The 16,729-nt window shown below is 40.5% G+C and overlaps 1 protein-coding gene across 2 annotated transcripts in view; it reads left to right on the forward strand.

Annotated features, from left to right (window-relative positions):
* GANC (glucosidase alpha, neutral C) overlaps window positions 1-16,729 on the forward strand; it is a 73,708-nt gene extending 56,979 nt beyond the window's left edge. For both annotated transcript variants that reach the window (XM_068549957.1, XM_068549951.1), the window contains 5 exons: window positions 2,940-3,014; window positions 6,065-6,178; window positions 7,411-7,523; window positions 13,170-13,273; window positions 13,872-16,729. In XM_068549957.1, coding sequence (XP_068406058.1) covers window positions 2,940-3,014; window positions 6,065-6,178; window positions 7,411-7,523; window positions 13,170-13,273; window positions 13,872-13,981 — 516 coding nt within the window. In that variant the 3' untranslated portion in view covers window positions 13,982-16,729. The remainder of the gene's footprint in view (window positions 1-2,939; window positions 3,015-6,064; window positions 6,179-7,410; window positions 7,524-13,169; window positions 13,274-13,871) is intronic.

A 16,729-nucleotide genomic window follows, 5' to 3' on the forward strand; every position in this document is an offset into this window, starting at 1 on the left:
ATTCCAGATTACCTCCTTATCTCAAGATCCTTAATTTAGTCAAATCTCTTAACCATAGAAAGTAATATCCACTCTGTCCAGGGATTAGGAAGCAAATACATCTTTTTGAAGAGCCACCATTCAGCCCACTACACTTGTCATTACTGATACGACAATAACCAGGCTTTTCTACAGAGTGCTCATGAATGATGTTCTTTCTGCTTGGTTTCTCTAGTAATTTGTAGTTCTGAAGGTGGGGCTCTTTATAAAGGTTCCCCTGCCAAGCAGAAACCCGAGAAAAAAGTTAAATATAACAACAGCTAAATAAATTGTCCTGCCAAGCATTTCTGCTGAGAGTTTCTCAAGTCGATTCTGACAAAGCATAGGTTCCCACTGAGAAGAACTAGCTCCCTTTCTGACTTAGCCACAAATTTCTATAATGACCTATTAACATTGCAATCACATTGTTGTGACTATGTAACCTATTCCTTCAACACTATTTCCCAGACTGGTCTGTGATTGTTTCTCTTGCTACATCTTCCCAAAGCCTGGGTAGGAGAGCCAAGCCGTTTCTTGCCAGAACTTTACCTTGCTGGTTAGCTAGTATCGCATCACACTGTGCAGGGAGCTATCTAAAGGCCTTGCTGTCACCTTCCCCGTGTTTCTGTGTGGCCCATTCCCTCTCCCGCGAATCTGTTTATCAGGGAGGGCTTCTCTGACACCCTGTTTAAGATTATAAACCGGGGCTTCCCTGGTGGCGCAGTGGTTAAGAATCCACCTGCCAATGCAGCAGACACGGGTTCGAGCCCTAGTCCGGGAAGATCCCACATGCCGTGGAGCAACTAAGCCCGTGTGCCACAACTACTGAGCCTGCACTCTAGAGCCTGTGAGCCACAACTACTAAGCCCGCGTGCCAGAACTACTGAAGCCCATGTGCCTAGAGCCCGTGCTCCGCAACAAGAGAAGCCATGCAATGAGAAGCCCACGCACTGCTACGAAGAGTAGCCCCCGCTCTCTGCAACTAGAGAAAGCCCGCATGCAGCAGCAAAAACCCAATGCAGCCAAAACTAAATAAATAAAATAAATAAATTTAAAAAAACCGAAAGATTATAAACCACTCCCACTGCCCTGGTACTTTCCAGCCCTCCTTCGTCCTTTATATTTCTCCGCAGAACATGCCATTTTAAACATTCTATGTATTTACTTTTATGTTTTGTTTATTATTTATCTCTCCCATTAGAATGTTAGCTTTTTGAGGGCAGTGATTTTTATCTGTTATGGTCTCTGCTGTATCCCCAGCATCTAGATGGGCACGTGGCCCATAGTAGGCCTTCTGTAAGTACTTGCTGGGTGAGGAGCTTGGTGACTAAGCTCCGGGTCTGATCTACATTATGTTTTGTATCAGTTGTATGCTTCCTAGGCTGGAGATCTTTGAATATGGCACCAGAGCACACACTCTATACCTCTCATTTCAGTTAGTTAGACTGGAAATGGTCGACAGGAAATCCCCAAATATTGTTTGAATCCTTTTTTTTTTTTAACCTTTCACTCCCACCAGCTTTTTATCTAAAGCTAGTAGAATTCACCAAAGAAAGACATTAGGAGAAAAGAAAGCTAAGACAATATCCCTTGTAAACACAGACGCAGAAATCCTTGACAAAACATTAGCAAATTGAATCCAGCCAAAGATAATACTTCATGACAAGGTGGGGCTGATCCAGTTGAATTAAGAGTTCACTGTAGCTAGCAATTGTCAGGTCACAGCCCTCTCACATTCACAGCAGGACAATGACAGATTCAACAGCCCAGCTTTATAAAGGCTCTGGTAATCCCAGGAGGTGAACTTGCGAAATAGACTCTGTGGCTGCCAGAAATTATATTGAACTAGAAGAGAGAAAAAGGTTTGTTTTCATGCTGCTTCTGATGGTATCTTAAGGATTTATCCCACCAAATTACTTTGCAGGACTTTTTTGGCACTTTAGCAAGTAAACCCCCTTGACAGGCCTCTCAGGTAAGAGTTTGAACCTCATCCCTGAATTGAACTCTGTTAAGAAACGATGACACTATAGTAGTAATCCAAGTTTCCATTTGTTTTTCTCTAAGATCTGTTTCCTTGTCTGACACTTTTTTTTCTCCTGACTCATTTGTAATCTGTTTGCTTGCAATGTGCTTTTCTGCTTTGTTGTGGTTTTCTCTCTTCCATTGTCGTTTTCACTACTAGATCATTAAGTTGTTTTTTTTTTTTTAAATTATGTATTTATTTTTGACTGCATTGGGTCTTCATTGCTGCACGCCGGCTTTCTCTAGTTGTGGCGAGCGGGGGCTACTCTTTGTTGCGGTGCACGGGCTTCTTATTGCGGTGGCTTCTCTTGTGGAGCACAGGCTGTAGGCGTGCGGGCTTCAGTAGTTGTGGCACGTGGGCTCAGTAGTTGTGGCTCACAGGCTCTAGAGCACAGGCTCAGTAGTTGTGGCACACGGGCTTAGTTGCTCCGCAGCATGTGGGATCTTCCTGGACCAGGGCTCGAGCCCATGTCCCCTGCATTGGCAGGCGGATTCTTAACCACTGCGCCACCAGGGAGGTCCCGATCATTAAGTTTTTATAAGCCAACTGGACTATAAAATACATGAGGGCAGGTTCTATGTCTTTCTGTTCACTTGTGTGTACCCAGCAATGCTGGGCACACGGTAGATTGATCTATAAATAACTTTTGGATGGATGAATGGAAAAATGAATGGCCTTTTAGTCAGCTTAATCTGTCACAGTACTAGGTTTTTCCTTTGGAATCTTTTTAAAAGCATATGTTCTTCCTAACTTCTACTCAAGGTGTTTTTTTTTTAATTGTATTTATTTTAGCTTTCTGGTTATTTGAAATCCAGATAAATGGATGTTTTACTAAATAATGAAATTGTGAACAGAGTTGCTTATGCACTCTTTTTCATTAGGGTCTGTTTCTTTTCAGGTCTGGTATGACTCTAAGACATTTGCTCATTGGGAAGGAGCATGTACTGTAAAGATCCCAGTAGCCTTGGACACGGTAAGTTATTTTCAGACTGTTATTTTTACCTATTGTGCTGTATTAGTCTACTCGGGCTGCCATGACAGGATACCATAGACTGGGTGGCTTCAACAACAGAAATTTCTTTTCTCACAGTTCTAGAGGCTGGAAGTCCCAAATCAAGGTTCCAACCAATTCGGCTCCTGGTGAGGGCTCTCTTCCTGGCATGTAGACAGACACCTTGCTGTGTCCTCATGTGGCAGAGGGAGAGAGTGAGCTCTCTTGTCTCTTATAACACTAATCATTTGGATCAGGGCCCCACTCCTATGACCTGATTTAGTCTTAATTACCTCTGTAAAGGCCCTGTCTCCAAATACCGTCACATTGGGGGTTGGGGCTTCAACATGAATTTTGTGGGGACACATTTAGTCCATAACATGTGCCTACATAGAAAGAACCAAGGACATCAGTGTTCTGCATAATAACACATACATATGAAGACCGAATGTAGATTAGTGGTTGCCTAGAGCTGAAGGCAGGGAGGGGGTTTTGGGAGCAATGGGGAGTGACCACTAATGGGTATAGTGTTTCTTTTTGGGGTGATTTTAAATTGATTATGGTAATGGTTGCATGACTCTGAATATACTAAAAACCATTTAAGTGTACACTATAAATGGGTGAATTGTATGACATGAATTATATCAATAAGGCTGTTAAATGTGAGAAAAAAAGAGTATAAAAAACATACTCTGATTTACATTTGTATGTCTAAGAAAAATAATAACACTGACAACAGAGAGTATACATGATGGTCCCCACATACACCATACAGAATATTCTTCTACAACACCAAGTCAGAAAACGTGAGTTTTTAGTTGGACCTCTAGGCCCAAGGGGAGGCTATGAGTTATGATTTTAGACTCAGAGTGGCCCATCTAGGCTGCATTTCTGAAGGGAATTTTGCTCCTGCAGCTGAATCACGATGACTACCACAGGCCCTAAGTAGTGTAAAGATTTATAAAGAGATATTGATGTTATTTTTTTAAATTCTCAGCAGCAATATGAACTCCATTATACAGAAAATGATTTCAGATGCCAACTTTCAGATCTAGAAGAGACCTCACCATTCATCTCCTTGAATCCCTCATGCTTACAGGTGAAGAAAGTGAGGTTCAGAGAAGTTAAATTTCTTGTCCAGGGTTGCAGCTAAATTGTGGCAGAACTGAGACAAGACCCCGGGTCAACTGGACACCTACTCCAGAGCCCATTCATCCTAACTTACTGCCTCATTCTTTGAAGGAAAAAAAAAAAGAATAAGAAGAGATTGGCTGATGAGTGTGGGGAAGTAGATGTGCTTTACTTCTTGCTGCTGACTTCAAGTCAAGCAGAGGGTGGACATCTTAACTACTCCACCCTGATTCCCAGTTTCATGTATACAGCAGTCCCCCTTATCTGCGGTTTCACTTTCCACAGTTTCATTTATCTTCAATCAACCATGGCCCAAAAATATTAACTGCAGGACTTCCCTGGTGGCGCAGTGGTTAAGAATCCATCTGCCAATGAAGGGGACCATGGGTTCAATCCCTGGTCCGGGAAGATCCCGCATGCCACAGAGCAACTAAGCCTGTGTGCCACAACTACTGAGCCTGCATGCCTAGAGCCCGTGCTCCACAACAAGAGAAGCCACCGCAATGAGAAGCCCACGCACCGCAACCAGAGAAAACCCACGTGCAGCAACGAAAACCCAGTGCAGCCAAAAATAAATAAATAAAAATAAATAAAATTTTTAAAGAAGAAAAAAACCCAAAAATATTAACTGTGGTCCAAAAACATTAAATGGAAAATTCCAGAAATATACAATTCATATTCTTCAAATTGCATGCTGTCCTGAGTAGCACGACAAAATCTCGCGCCACCCTGCTCCCTCCTGCCCAGGACATGAATCATCCCTCTGTCCAGCAGATCCACACTGTGTGTGCTACCCGCCCATTGGTGTAGGGGAAATACCTTTATACAGGGTTCAGTAATCTCCTCGGTTTCAGGCATCCACTGGGGGTCTTGGAACGAATCCCCCGTGGGGAAGGGGGAACTACTCTATTCTTGCTCTTTTCCCCACTTGTACATTACTCAGAGCAAAGTACAGGCCTTCACGTGATCCAGGGAGCTTCCTTACAGAGGATTGCACTGGGAGGCAGGGAACCTACTGGGCTGTCCCTGCTGGGAATGCCATTCCAGAAGACCCATAGATAGGGGCCATGCCTACAACCCTGTTGTCAGAGTCACTTCAAGTGCCCTTGGTGGCTTCTATAACAAAAGTTTCACAGTTTTACCCTCAGAACTGAGTCAGTCATCCTGCTGATCAGGGAAGCAGGAACAAGAAGGGTATAGGCTGAAGTAAGGACAACAGTCATCTTTCCCAAACCAAGAACCTACCTTTTTTTTTTTTTCTTTTCGGCTTAGTCAGGTCTTAGTTGCAGCACATGGGATCTGTCGTTGCTGCGCACGGGCTCTTCATTTCTGCGCGTGGGCTTCTCTCTAGTTGTGGCGCATGGGCTCAGTAGTTGCAGCTTGCAGGCTTTAGTTGCCCCGCGGCATGTGGGATCTTAGTTCCCCGACCAGGGATCAAACCTGCGTCCCCTGCATTGGAAGGCAGATTCTTAACCACTGGACCACCAGGGAAGTCCCTACCATCTTTTATAAAGACGTACATATGTACATCTGGGCCTGCTCATACAGACAGACAAATTCCCTCTTTAGCAGGGTCCTAGAAATAAACTTGTTATATTGACAGGAAAATTAAAAATACAAAACAGGAAAGGCTACTTACAGGATAGTCAGAACAGATAATAATTGATGAAGGGTGGGAAGTTTCCCTAATAGTTTAAAAATGAACCATTTTTAGTGTTTGAACTCTTTTCCTTTTAATGCCAGGGCCCCCATATTTGCCATCTCTGTGTTCACAAATTTATTTTGCGTTTGAGTCTATACTTGTAACGAATGTGAGTCTTGTACAATGAAATATTTTAAAAGTCTAGTTTGAAATTGCCTTATATGAATCCTCCTTCTCTGAGAGTGTTGCTGTGTTATAGATACCAGTGTTTCAACGAGGTGGAAGTGTGGTACCAATAAAGACAACTATAGGAAGATCCACGGGCTGCATGACTGATTCCCCATATGGGCTCTGGGTGGCCCTAAGCACTAAGGTATTTGAAAAATGTTACTTTTACACATCTTTTTCGTTACTACTCTATCTCTTTACAGTGGTAGCCTTTGAGTATGTGACAGTATGTAAAAGTGGTGAACCCCATCTACCGGATAGGTGCTTCTGAAGTTTATCTAGAAATTAAAGTTTTGAATCATTTCTTGTCTGACTTTCCTGGAATTATCCTTAAGGGTACTCTGAGAACTAGAAATAACAGAAATTTCCTCTAGGGCACCGTGACCCTTGGTGCTCTGCAGCTTGGCATTGATTACCACTGGACTGAAAGCTCACTGAGCCATAGGCAGCCTGCCATGTGGATTAGCCCTGAATCTCAGTCTCCTGTAAAAGGGTCCTGTGTCTATGCAACATCCCAGGGACACAGCCTCATGCAATGACTTCTGTGCTCATCAGATGGCTCAAACAACTACAATCTCCTTGGGTAAAACCTGGAAGGATCCAGAGTTGGTCTGTCCTTTTGAGGAGAACTTTTGAGCCAAATGAGGCCTGTAACAGATTCCTCTCCTAGCCATTTGCCAAAATACAGTGCCAAACACAAATCCTTACTCTTAAGCAAATATTATAAAATAATTAAGCTTTCTTTTTCTTACATCTTTCTTTTCAATCCGTTTCATTTAAGCATGTTTTCTTGGGTCAAACTATGGACCTTGGGCCCATGTGAGGCCATGGAATAATTACAAGAAACTCGAGGTCCATAGCACATGAAGCGTTGTCAATAACAGTGAACTGCCATATGGAGTGCTGTGACATTGTCTGACATGCCAAAGTGGTCCTCCTACTAAAAGACAGTAGGAACTAGATACCGTTCTCTAAATGGAGGGTCTTCTAAAGATAGCTGATCTCATCCATTGTATACCAATTTTTTCTTTTAATTTCATTTCCGTTCTGTGAACTTTTCTTGACCTGTTGTCACCTTCTAGGATAGTATTTTGGGGGAAGCCACCTATGCCGCTGACCATACTTCATAGTTTAAATCTCTTGCAACAAGGCCTAACTCTTTGTCCTCCTCTTGTGTGACTTGTTTATTCATATTATTTCACAAATGTGTATTAAGTGTATATATTGCATGACTACTTTGTACAGCTTGAATATTAAGCAGTTGTTCAACATAATTTTTCATAGATTTTAAAATCTATTCCTTCCTTTAGGGAGGCGACAGTCTTTTCCTAGAAAGCTTTACATAAGCACATTCTCTATCCGTGATTCACTCTCCAGGGTTCTGCTGTGGGTGAATTATATCTCGATGATGGTCATTCATTCCAATACCTCCACCAGAAGCAGTTCTTGCACAGGAAGTTTTCATTCGCCTCAGGTGTTTTGATCAACAGGTAATGGCAGCTAAAAAAGCTGTGTGCTTTCTTAAATTATGCTATCCATTTGCTATCCTCAAATGCAGAGTTGCTATTTTAAGAAATTAATGATGAAGGCCACTTGTGGAGTATTTTTCTTTCCCCCCCCCCAGATTCATTAAGGTATAATTTTTTTAACTTTTTATTTTATATTGGAGAATAGCTGATTAACAATGCTGTGATAGTTTCAGGTGCACAGCAAAGCAACTCAGCCATACATATACATGTATCCATTCTCCCCCAAACTCCCCTCCCATCTAGGCTGCCACATAACATTGAGCAGAGTTCCCTGTGCTATACAGTATGTCCTTGTTGGTTATCCATTTTAAATATGGCAGTGTGTACATGTCCATCTCAAACTGCCTAACTATCCCTTCCCCCCTGGTAACGGTAAGTTCATTCTCTAAGTCTGTGAGTCTTTTTCTGTTTTGTAAATAAGTTCATTTGTATCATTTCTTTTTAGATTCTGCATATAAGGGATATCATACGATATTTCTCTTTCTCTGACTGACCGCACTCAGTATGATAATCTCTAGGTCATTAAGGTATAATTTAGAAATAAAATTTTAATAAAATATACTAGTATAAAAATACAATTGTAATATATTTAAAGTATACAATGTGATGATTTGATATATGTACACATTGTGAAAGGATTCCCATCATCAAGTTAATTAACACATCCATCACCTCACATGTTTAACCCTTTTTTTCCCCTTTTGATGAGAACACTTAAGTTCTACTCTCTTGGCAAATTTCAGTTATGCAATACAGTATTATCAACTATATTTACCATGTTATACATTCGATTCTCAAACCTTATTCATCTTATAGCTGAAAGTTTTTACTCTTTTACCAGCCTCTCTCTACTTCCCCCACCCCCCAGCCCCTAGAACCCCCATTCTGCTCTCTTTTTCTATGAGTTCAACTTCCCTTTTTTGAAAATTTTTTTACATTCCATATATAAGTGACACCATGCAGTATTTATTGAATTTTTCAGTTCACTTCTTGTATTCTTCAGGTCTATATTTTGTTTGGTACTTTTTAATATTTTCTGTCTTTGTTGAAATTCTCACTTTGTTCATGCACTGCTCTCTGACCTTGGTGAGCATCGTTATGACCACTAGTTTGAACTGTCTATCAGGTAAATAACTTATCTCCATTTTGCTGAGGTCAGTTTCTGTAGATTAATCGTGTTCTTTTGTTTGGAACATATTCTCCTGTTTCATTTTCCTTGACTCTTTGTGTTGGTTTCTCACGTTAGGTAAGACAGCCACCTCTTCCAGTCTTGACAGACTGGTCTCATGTAGGAGATGAACCTCGTCGATCAGCTGGGCCTGAGCTCCTTGTTTCTCAGACCTTTGTGATTATCCAAGCTGCCGTCTTTGTTCTTAGTGACTCACAGTTGTTGAGGATGTGCTGAGACCCATCCATGTCCCAAAGGGGCAGATCTTAGTCAGCACCTAGATGCAGGCTGGTTAGAACACTCAGGCAGTAGCTGGGAAAGTATGCAGTCAAATCCCTTCCAGGGAGAACCTGTGAGATGGATGTTTTTGCCTGAGCCCTGGGGGGGTAGCCACACTGCCTATTAACAACTACTTCTTTATTTGCTATGATTAAGCCCGTTGGCTATCAGAGCTAGGTGATTTGAGGGCCATCCCTCAGGTGGGAGCCTTGAAAGGAGGGACACTAGAAGTGTGGTCCAAACCCTTCACTCTTCCTGGAGAAGCCAGGAGTTGGGGATTCCTTCCCAATTGTGTGGGACTATGCCAGGGGTGGGGGTTATATGGAGAGTGTGTCTCAGCTTTTCCTACTTTTTTTTTTTTTTTCATATATGGCCTTTCTTATGTTGAGGTAGGTTCCCTCTATGCCAACTTTCTGGAGAGTTTTTATCAAAACTCGGTGTTGAATTTTGTCAAAAGCTTTTTCTGCATCTATTGAGATGATCCTATGGTTTTTATTCTTCAGTTAGTTAATATGGTTTATCACATTGATTGATTTGCATATATTGAAGAATCCTTGCATCCCTGGGATAAATCCCACCTGATCATGGTGTATGATCCTTTTAATGTGTTGTTGGATTCTGTTTGCTAGTATTTTGTTGAGGATTTTTGCATCTATGTTCATCAGTGATATTGGTCTGTAATTTCCTTTTTTTGTAGTATCTCTGTCTGGTTTTGGTATCAGGGTGCTGGTGGCCTCATAGAATGAGTTTGGGAGTGTTCCTTCCTCTGCAGTTTTTTGGAAGAGTTTGAGAAGGATGGGTGTTAGCTCTTCTCTAAATGTTTGGTAGAATTCACCTGTGAAGCCATCTGTCCTGGACTTCTGTTTGTTGGGAAATTTTTAATCACAGTTTCAATTTCATTACTTGTGATTGGTCTGTTCATATTTTCTCTTTCTTCCTGGTTTAGTCTTGGTAGGTTATACCTTTCTAAGAATTTGTCCATTTCTTCCAGGTTGTCCATTTTATTGGCATAGAGTTGCTTGTAGTAGTCTCTTAGGATGCTTTGTATTTCTGCGGTGTCTGTTGTAACTTCTCCTTTTTCATTTCTAATTTTATTGATTTGAGTCCTCTCCCTCTTTTTCTTGATGAGTCTGGCTAAAGGTTTATCAATTTTCTTTATCTTCTCAAAGAACCAGCTTTTAGTTTTATTGATCTTTGCTATTGTTTTCTTTGTTTCTATTTCATTTATTTCTTCTCTGATCTTTATGATTTTTTTCCTTAGACTAACTTTGGGGGTTTTGTTTGTTTTTCTTTCTCTAGTTACTGTAGGTGTAAGGTTAGATTGTTTATTTGAGATTTTTCTTGTTTCTTGAGGTAGGATTGTATTGCTATAAACTTCCCTCTTAGAACTGCTTTTGCTTCATCCCATAGGTTTTGGATCATCGTGTTTTCATTGTCATTTGTCTCTAGGTATTTTTTGATTTCCTCTTTGATTTTTTCAGAGATCTCTTGGTTATTTAGTAACGTATTGTTTAGCCTCCATGTGTTTGTGTTTTTTACATTTTTTTCCCTGTAATTAATTTCTAATCTCATAGCATTGTGGTTAGAAAAGATGCCTGATATGATTTCAATTTTCTTAAATTTACCAATGCTTGATTTGTGACCCAAGATGTGATCTGTCCTGGAGGATGTTCCGTGTGCACTTGAGAAGAAAGTGTAATCTGTTTTTGGATGGAATGTCCTATAAATATCAATTAAATCTATCTGGTCTACTGTGTCATTTAAAGCTTGGGTTTCCTTATTAATTTTCCATCTGGATGGTCTGTCCATTGGGTAAGTGAGGTGTTAAAGTCCCCCACTATTATTGTGTTACTGTCAATTTCCTCTTTTACAGCTATTAGCATCCACTTTATGTATTGGGGTACTCCTCTGTTGGGTGCATATATATTTATAACTGCTGTATCTTCTTCTTGGATTGATCCCTTGATCATTATGTAGTGTCCTTCCTTGTCTCTTGTAACATTATTTTAAAGTCTATTTTATCTGATATGAGTATTGCTACTCCAGCTTTCTTTTGACTTCCATTTGCATGGAATATCTTTTTCCATCCCCTCGCTTTCAGTCTGTATGTGTCCCTAGGTCTGAAGTTGGTCTCTTGTAGACAGCATATATATGGGTCTTGTTTTTGTATCCATTCAGCAAGCCTGTGTCTTTTGGTTGGAGCCTTTAATCCATTCACATTTAAGGTAATTACCGATATGTATGTTCCTATTACCATTTTCTTAATTGTTTTGGCTTTGTTTTTGTAGGTCCTTTTCTTCTCTTGTGTTTCCCACTTAGAGAAGAAGTTCCTTTAGCATTTGTTGTAGAGCTGGTTTGGTGGTGCTGAATTCTCTTAGCTTTTGCTTGTCTGTATATCTTTTGATTTCTCTGTCAAATCTGAATGAGATCCTTGCTGGGTAGAGTAATCTTGATTGTAGTTTATTCCCTTTCATCACTTTAAATATATCATGCCACTCCCTTCTGGCATGTAGAGTTTCTGCTGAGAAATCAGCTGTTAACCTTATGGGAGTCCCCTTGTATGTTATTTGTCGTTTTTCCCTTGTTGCTTTTAATAACTTTTCTTTGTCTTTAATTTTTGTCAATTTGATTACTATGTGTCTTGGCGTGTTTCTCCTTGAGTTTATCCTGCCTGGGATTCTCTGCACTTCCTGGACTTGGGTAGCTATTTCCTTTCCCATGTTAGGGAAGTTTTCGACTATAATCTCTTCAAATATTTTCTCAGGTCCTTTCTCTCTCTCTTCTCCTTCTGGGTCCGCTATAATGCGAATGTTGTTGCGTTTAATGTTGTCCCAGAGGTCTCTTAGGCTGTCTTCATTTCTTTTCATTCTTTTTTCTTTATTCTGTTCCGCAGCAGTGAATTCCACCATTCTGTCTTCCAGGTCACTTATCCGTTCTTCTGCCTCAGTTATTCTGCTATTGATTCTTTCTAGTGTATTTTTCATTTCAGTTATTGTATTGTTCATCTCTGTTTGTTTGTTCTTTAATTCTTCTAGGTGTTTGTTCTTTAATTCTTCTAGGTCTTTGTTAAACACTTCTTGCACCTTCTCGATCTTTGCCTCCATTCTTTTTCCGAGGTCCTATATCATCTTCACTATCATTATTCTGAATTCTTTTTTTGGAAGGTTGTCTATCTCCACTTCATGTAGCTGGTTTTCTGGGGTTTTATCTTGTTCCTTCATCTGGTACATAGTCCTCTACCTTTTCATTTTTGTCTATCTTTCTGTGAATGTGGTTTTCGTTCCACAGGCTGCAGAATTGTAGTTCTTCTTGCTTCTGCTCTCCTACTTGTTTTTTTTTGTTTGTTTGTTTGTTTTGGTTTTTTGTTTTTAACTTATTTTTATTTATTTATAGTTTATTTTGGCTGTGCTGCGGGTCTTAGTTGTGGCATGCCGACTTCTTAGTTGCAGCATGCATGTGGGATCTAGTTCCCTGTCCAGGGATTGAACCCGGGCTGCCTGCATTGGGAGCGTGGAGTCTTACCCACTGGACCACCAGGAAAGTCCCTCCTACTTGTTTTGATGTGGGTATTTTCTCAGTCACCCAATGTATAGGAGTCACTCAACTAGTTTCTGGATTTCTCTCAAAGGGAATTGCTCCATGTGTAGCTTTATATTCAGTGCATCTGTAGGAGGAGGGAAATTCAGGAGCCTCTTATGTTGCTATCTTGGTCTGGAGCCCCCCAGGAGTATTTTTCAACCACTTCATGAACATCCCTTCCTTATTGTCTCTGTCTTCCTTTCCTTCCCTCTCTGAAAAATAAAAAAGAATTCAGTATAAATTTCCATTAATCCCATTTATTCATCTCTTCAACCATTCATTAAATATCTGATTTCTTACAATTCGATTGCAGCGTCCAAGTCACATTTGGGACTTCAGTATCCTTAAATGATGTCTCTCCAAATGGCTTGTTAGAGGGACACTACTGGTTAGCTTGTCCTCGGCACATAGGGTCATCTTTTTCCATCTCTTCATCCTAGTAAATGTGACCACTATATGTTTCATGCTTCCACAGAGAAAGATGGGAGGGGAACTCACAAGGCTCGGGATGGTGACCTGGTAACCAGTCCAAACCCCTATTCCTCTCCTTCTCCTAATGCCATTTGTTGTATCTATTCCAGTTGTGCTGACAAGAGGGGTCATTATCCCAGCAAGTGTGTGGTGGAGCAGATCTTGGTCCTAGGCCTCAAGAAGCAGCCATCTTCTGTGACCAGCCACTCACCTGGTGAGGAAACAGGCCATTTGTTTTTGTAAACATAGAAGTATCTGCAGTGAAGAGATGATTAGTCTAAAACTGACATAATGTGCTTAGCCAAGTGGACTCTGCTCTTTCTGGCAGGAGTCAAATATACTAGTATCTAGAGGGCGTGAGGCCATCCTGCTTCTCTTCATCAACTGGTCTTTCTGCTCATTGTAAGCAGTTAATATTTTCCTAAAGGAAATTATTTGGGACTTGGAAGAATATTGTAGCTTCTCTGAATATTTTTTTTAAACTGTAGATATCTGAAGTCCTGGGGAATCCTGCTCATGGAGTTTATGGACATGTCTTAAAGGACATGGGATAGGTTATACCCTTTTTTACCTACTGAATTTGTTGGACAAATCACTTTGTTCCTTAGTTTGTTTTCAATCAGTCTTGCACTCAAAACAGTGGAGTGTTTCATGTTTTAAAATTTCATGGAAGTCCATGGGTACAAGTGCTATTAATTTGGATTCTCCTATATGGGGCATAAGGTTTTATAACAGAGTCAGAAACATTTTAAATTCAAAATTTCTCTCCTAGATGTTCATCAAACTTTCCTTTTTACAATTCTGATATCTAGATGGTAAAGCTCAGCCTGTGGCTTTTACATATTGTGCCAAAACATCCACCCTGAACCTGGAGAAGTTCTCACTGAACATTGGTGCTGACTGGAAGGTCCAAATCCAGTGACAGAGCAGTGCACCTGGTGACAAGTGCTGGGAACAGCTGCACCTTTCTGCCTTTCCAGGGGCCTTTTTTTTTGCAATTTGTGCTGCACGCTATTGACTTCTCTGGCTCAAAGTCATCTTTCATAAGTCACCAGTTTACTAATGAACAATAGCTTTCAGATTTTTCAGATGCTACATTTTTAGATGTGCTAATAATACTCTTTGTGTCACACCCCCCCTCTTCTCCTACATGCAAGTGGCCCAGAGACATTTATAGCGTTCACAGATCTCGCATTGCTCCTTGGGCCATGACCTGTGGTATGCACTCTGGCCCAGTGGGCAGCTTCTCTTTGAGCACAGCTGGATGGGTTTGTTTTATGTGAGAAGTGGGCCAAGCCCGCCCACCTTGTGGAAGCTTGTCTCAGTCCGTGTGGCAGAGCCACTCAGGCTCCAGCAGCTGAGCTGCTCAAGGCCTATCTCCAAGTGGACAGCAGCTTCTGGTGCCCCCCCACCCCAGTTATCTTTTACCCACTTAGACCTGGACAAGACAACCTTTTCTGCTTGCAGTGTATTCACTGCAGCAACAGGGAGTTACTCTACCCTAGAGACTGACTCAGGAACACTCAGGGAAATTTTCTTTTCCCTGTCATGTTTTTTGGGCTCCAAAGTTCCAAATTAATCTCCTTAAAATTCTAATTTCTTTACATTAATTTTTTTATTAAATACTGTCCACTAACCAAAGCTTATTTGTAATATGAGTAAGCTATAATTAAAAATAATAAAATAATTACCCATGTCCCCACCCTCAAACTTCAGAAATAGAACACAGGGCCGGGATGAGGTTGAGGCAAGTAAGGCACTTGCCTGGGGCACAAAATTTAAGGGGGTGCCCCAAATCACAGTAATCAAAATAAATAATATTTTAATGCAATATTTTTAAAAATCAAAATTAACAGCAAAAAAAAAATCCATGATGAACAAAATATCAAAATTTTAAATAAGGACAGGATCGATAGTACTGCGTTTTACTTTTGCCTCAGACTCTAGTACAGTGTGGTGTGGGCTAGAACACTACACCATGCCAGTTCCCCAGGATGCTCCCCAGGGACGCCCTGCGGCCGCAGCATCTGCTGGGTCAGTCACATGTCCTCAGCACAGCTCAACATGCACATTTGTTTATCAGGCTTCTTCCACTCAGCAGCTTGCCAACTGCCACCTCTATGCCTCTGTTCCCTGGGTCCCAATATCCACGGTCTGCCCTCCACCTATGCAAATCCTACCATCCATCCAGGCCCAACTCAAATCCCACTTCCCCACAGAGCCTTTCTAACTACCCTAACACCCTCAACTCCCCTTTACTATGAGCAGTGATTTTGCCCTTCTCTGAAATGCTGCCCCACTTATAATATGCATTCTGCTTAGCATTCTCAGGGATGGTGCCTCAGTGTTTCAGGTTTGTCTGTCTTGTTCCCCTACTAGATTGTATGTTCTTCAAGATCATGTTATATTTGTCTTATATCTGCCAGAGCATGATTATACTTGGCTTTTAGTAATGGTTGGCTGTAATTGGTTGACTGATGGATTTGATTGATTTAAAATTGAGAATTGAATGTATTTGTTTCTGATTTACTTTTCTGACCTAGGACTCTTCCCTCCAGACGTAGTAAACATTACACATTTCCTCGTGGACACATTTGATTGTATCAGTTGAGATTTGAGCTTTGCACCATATATAAGCACACATAGACATATACAGATTCTTTGCTCCTATTCCTGTAAGTTTTGCAATTAAGGAGAAAGGAAGAAGCCTCCATTAGCTGAAGTCCTATTTCCCAGCTTCAAGTTTCCCTTGCCAAGCTACAGTAAGACTTAAACTGAAAACTGAATGCTCTTACCTAATATAAATGATGGTTTTTAATAGCACTTAAGGCTGAATAATTAAGACCTATCTTCAGTTCAACATTTATTACGTGTCTATTCATCCATTTAAAATATTTTTGGAGGAAGGAATGAAATAAGAACTTTAGAGTAGGTTAGTGAGGAACTGCTCTGTCTTGACCCAGGACTATCCTGAAAGGTTTAACTAGATACATTGAATGGAGAGAAATACATCCTGGGTGTTCTTAAATGTTCTCTGCTCTTATTGCTTCTCACACTTTACCCACCTCCTATATCTGAAGCTCAGGACCAGAGAGCTAAGTGGGGCCGAGTTGGCCTACAGTGTTGAGTTACCTTGTTGTGGCTAATTCTCAATATGTTTTCTCGGGAAACTGGATTTTATGTAAGAACTTAGAATCATTTTAACAAAGATTCAAACAAAGCTCTAAAATGAATATATAATGTGTCTTTCCTTTAAGACTTAAATGCCAAGGAATGAGTTGACAAATCAGTTTAAACATTAGAAACTGCTCAAAAGAAATATGGGCAAAGGTAATTCATAAAAGAAATTGAAACAGGCAAAATAAGCATGAAATACGCTCAGCGTTATTAATATTCAGAGAAATGGGGCGTCCATGATTGGCCAAGATTAAAATGAAAATATCCAGTGCTAATGTTGGTGTGGGGAATAGCCATTTTCGTGCATCATTGGTGGAATTATGCTAAGTATAATCTTTCTGGATGGCAATCTGGCAATAGCATCAAAATTTTAAATTTGCATATTTTAACCCAGAAATTCCACTTCAAATAAATCAGATAAATTGCTCAGAGCTACTAATTGTAATGTGGTTTATACTGTGGAAAACTAGAAATAAACTAAATGTCCTTTAAA

Source organism: Eschrichtius robustus, chromosome 1 (genome assembly GCF_028021215.1).
Source record: "Eschrichtius robustus isolate mEscRob2 chromosome 1, mEscRob2.pri, whole genome shotgun sequence".
Lineage (NCBI taxonomy): Eukaryota > Metazoa > Chordata > Mammalia > Artiodactyla > Eschrichtiidae > Eschrichtius > Eschrichtius robustus.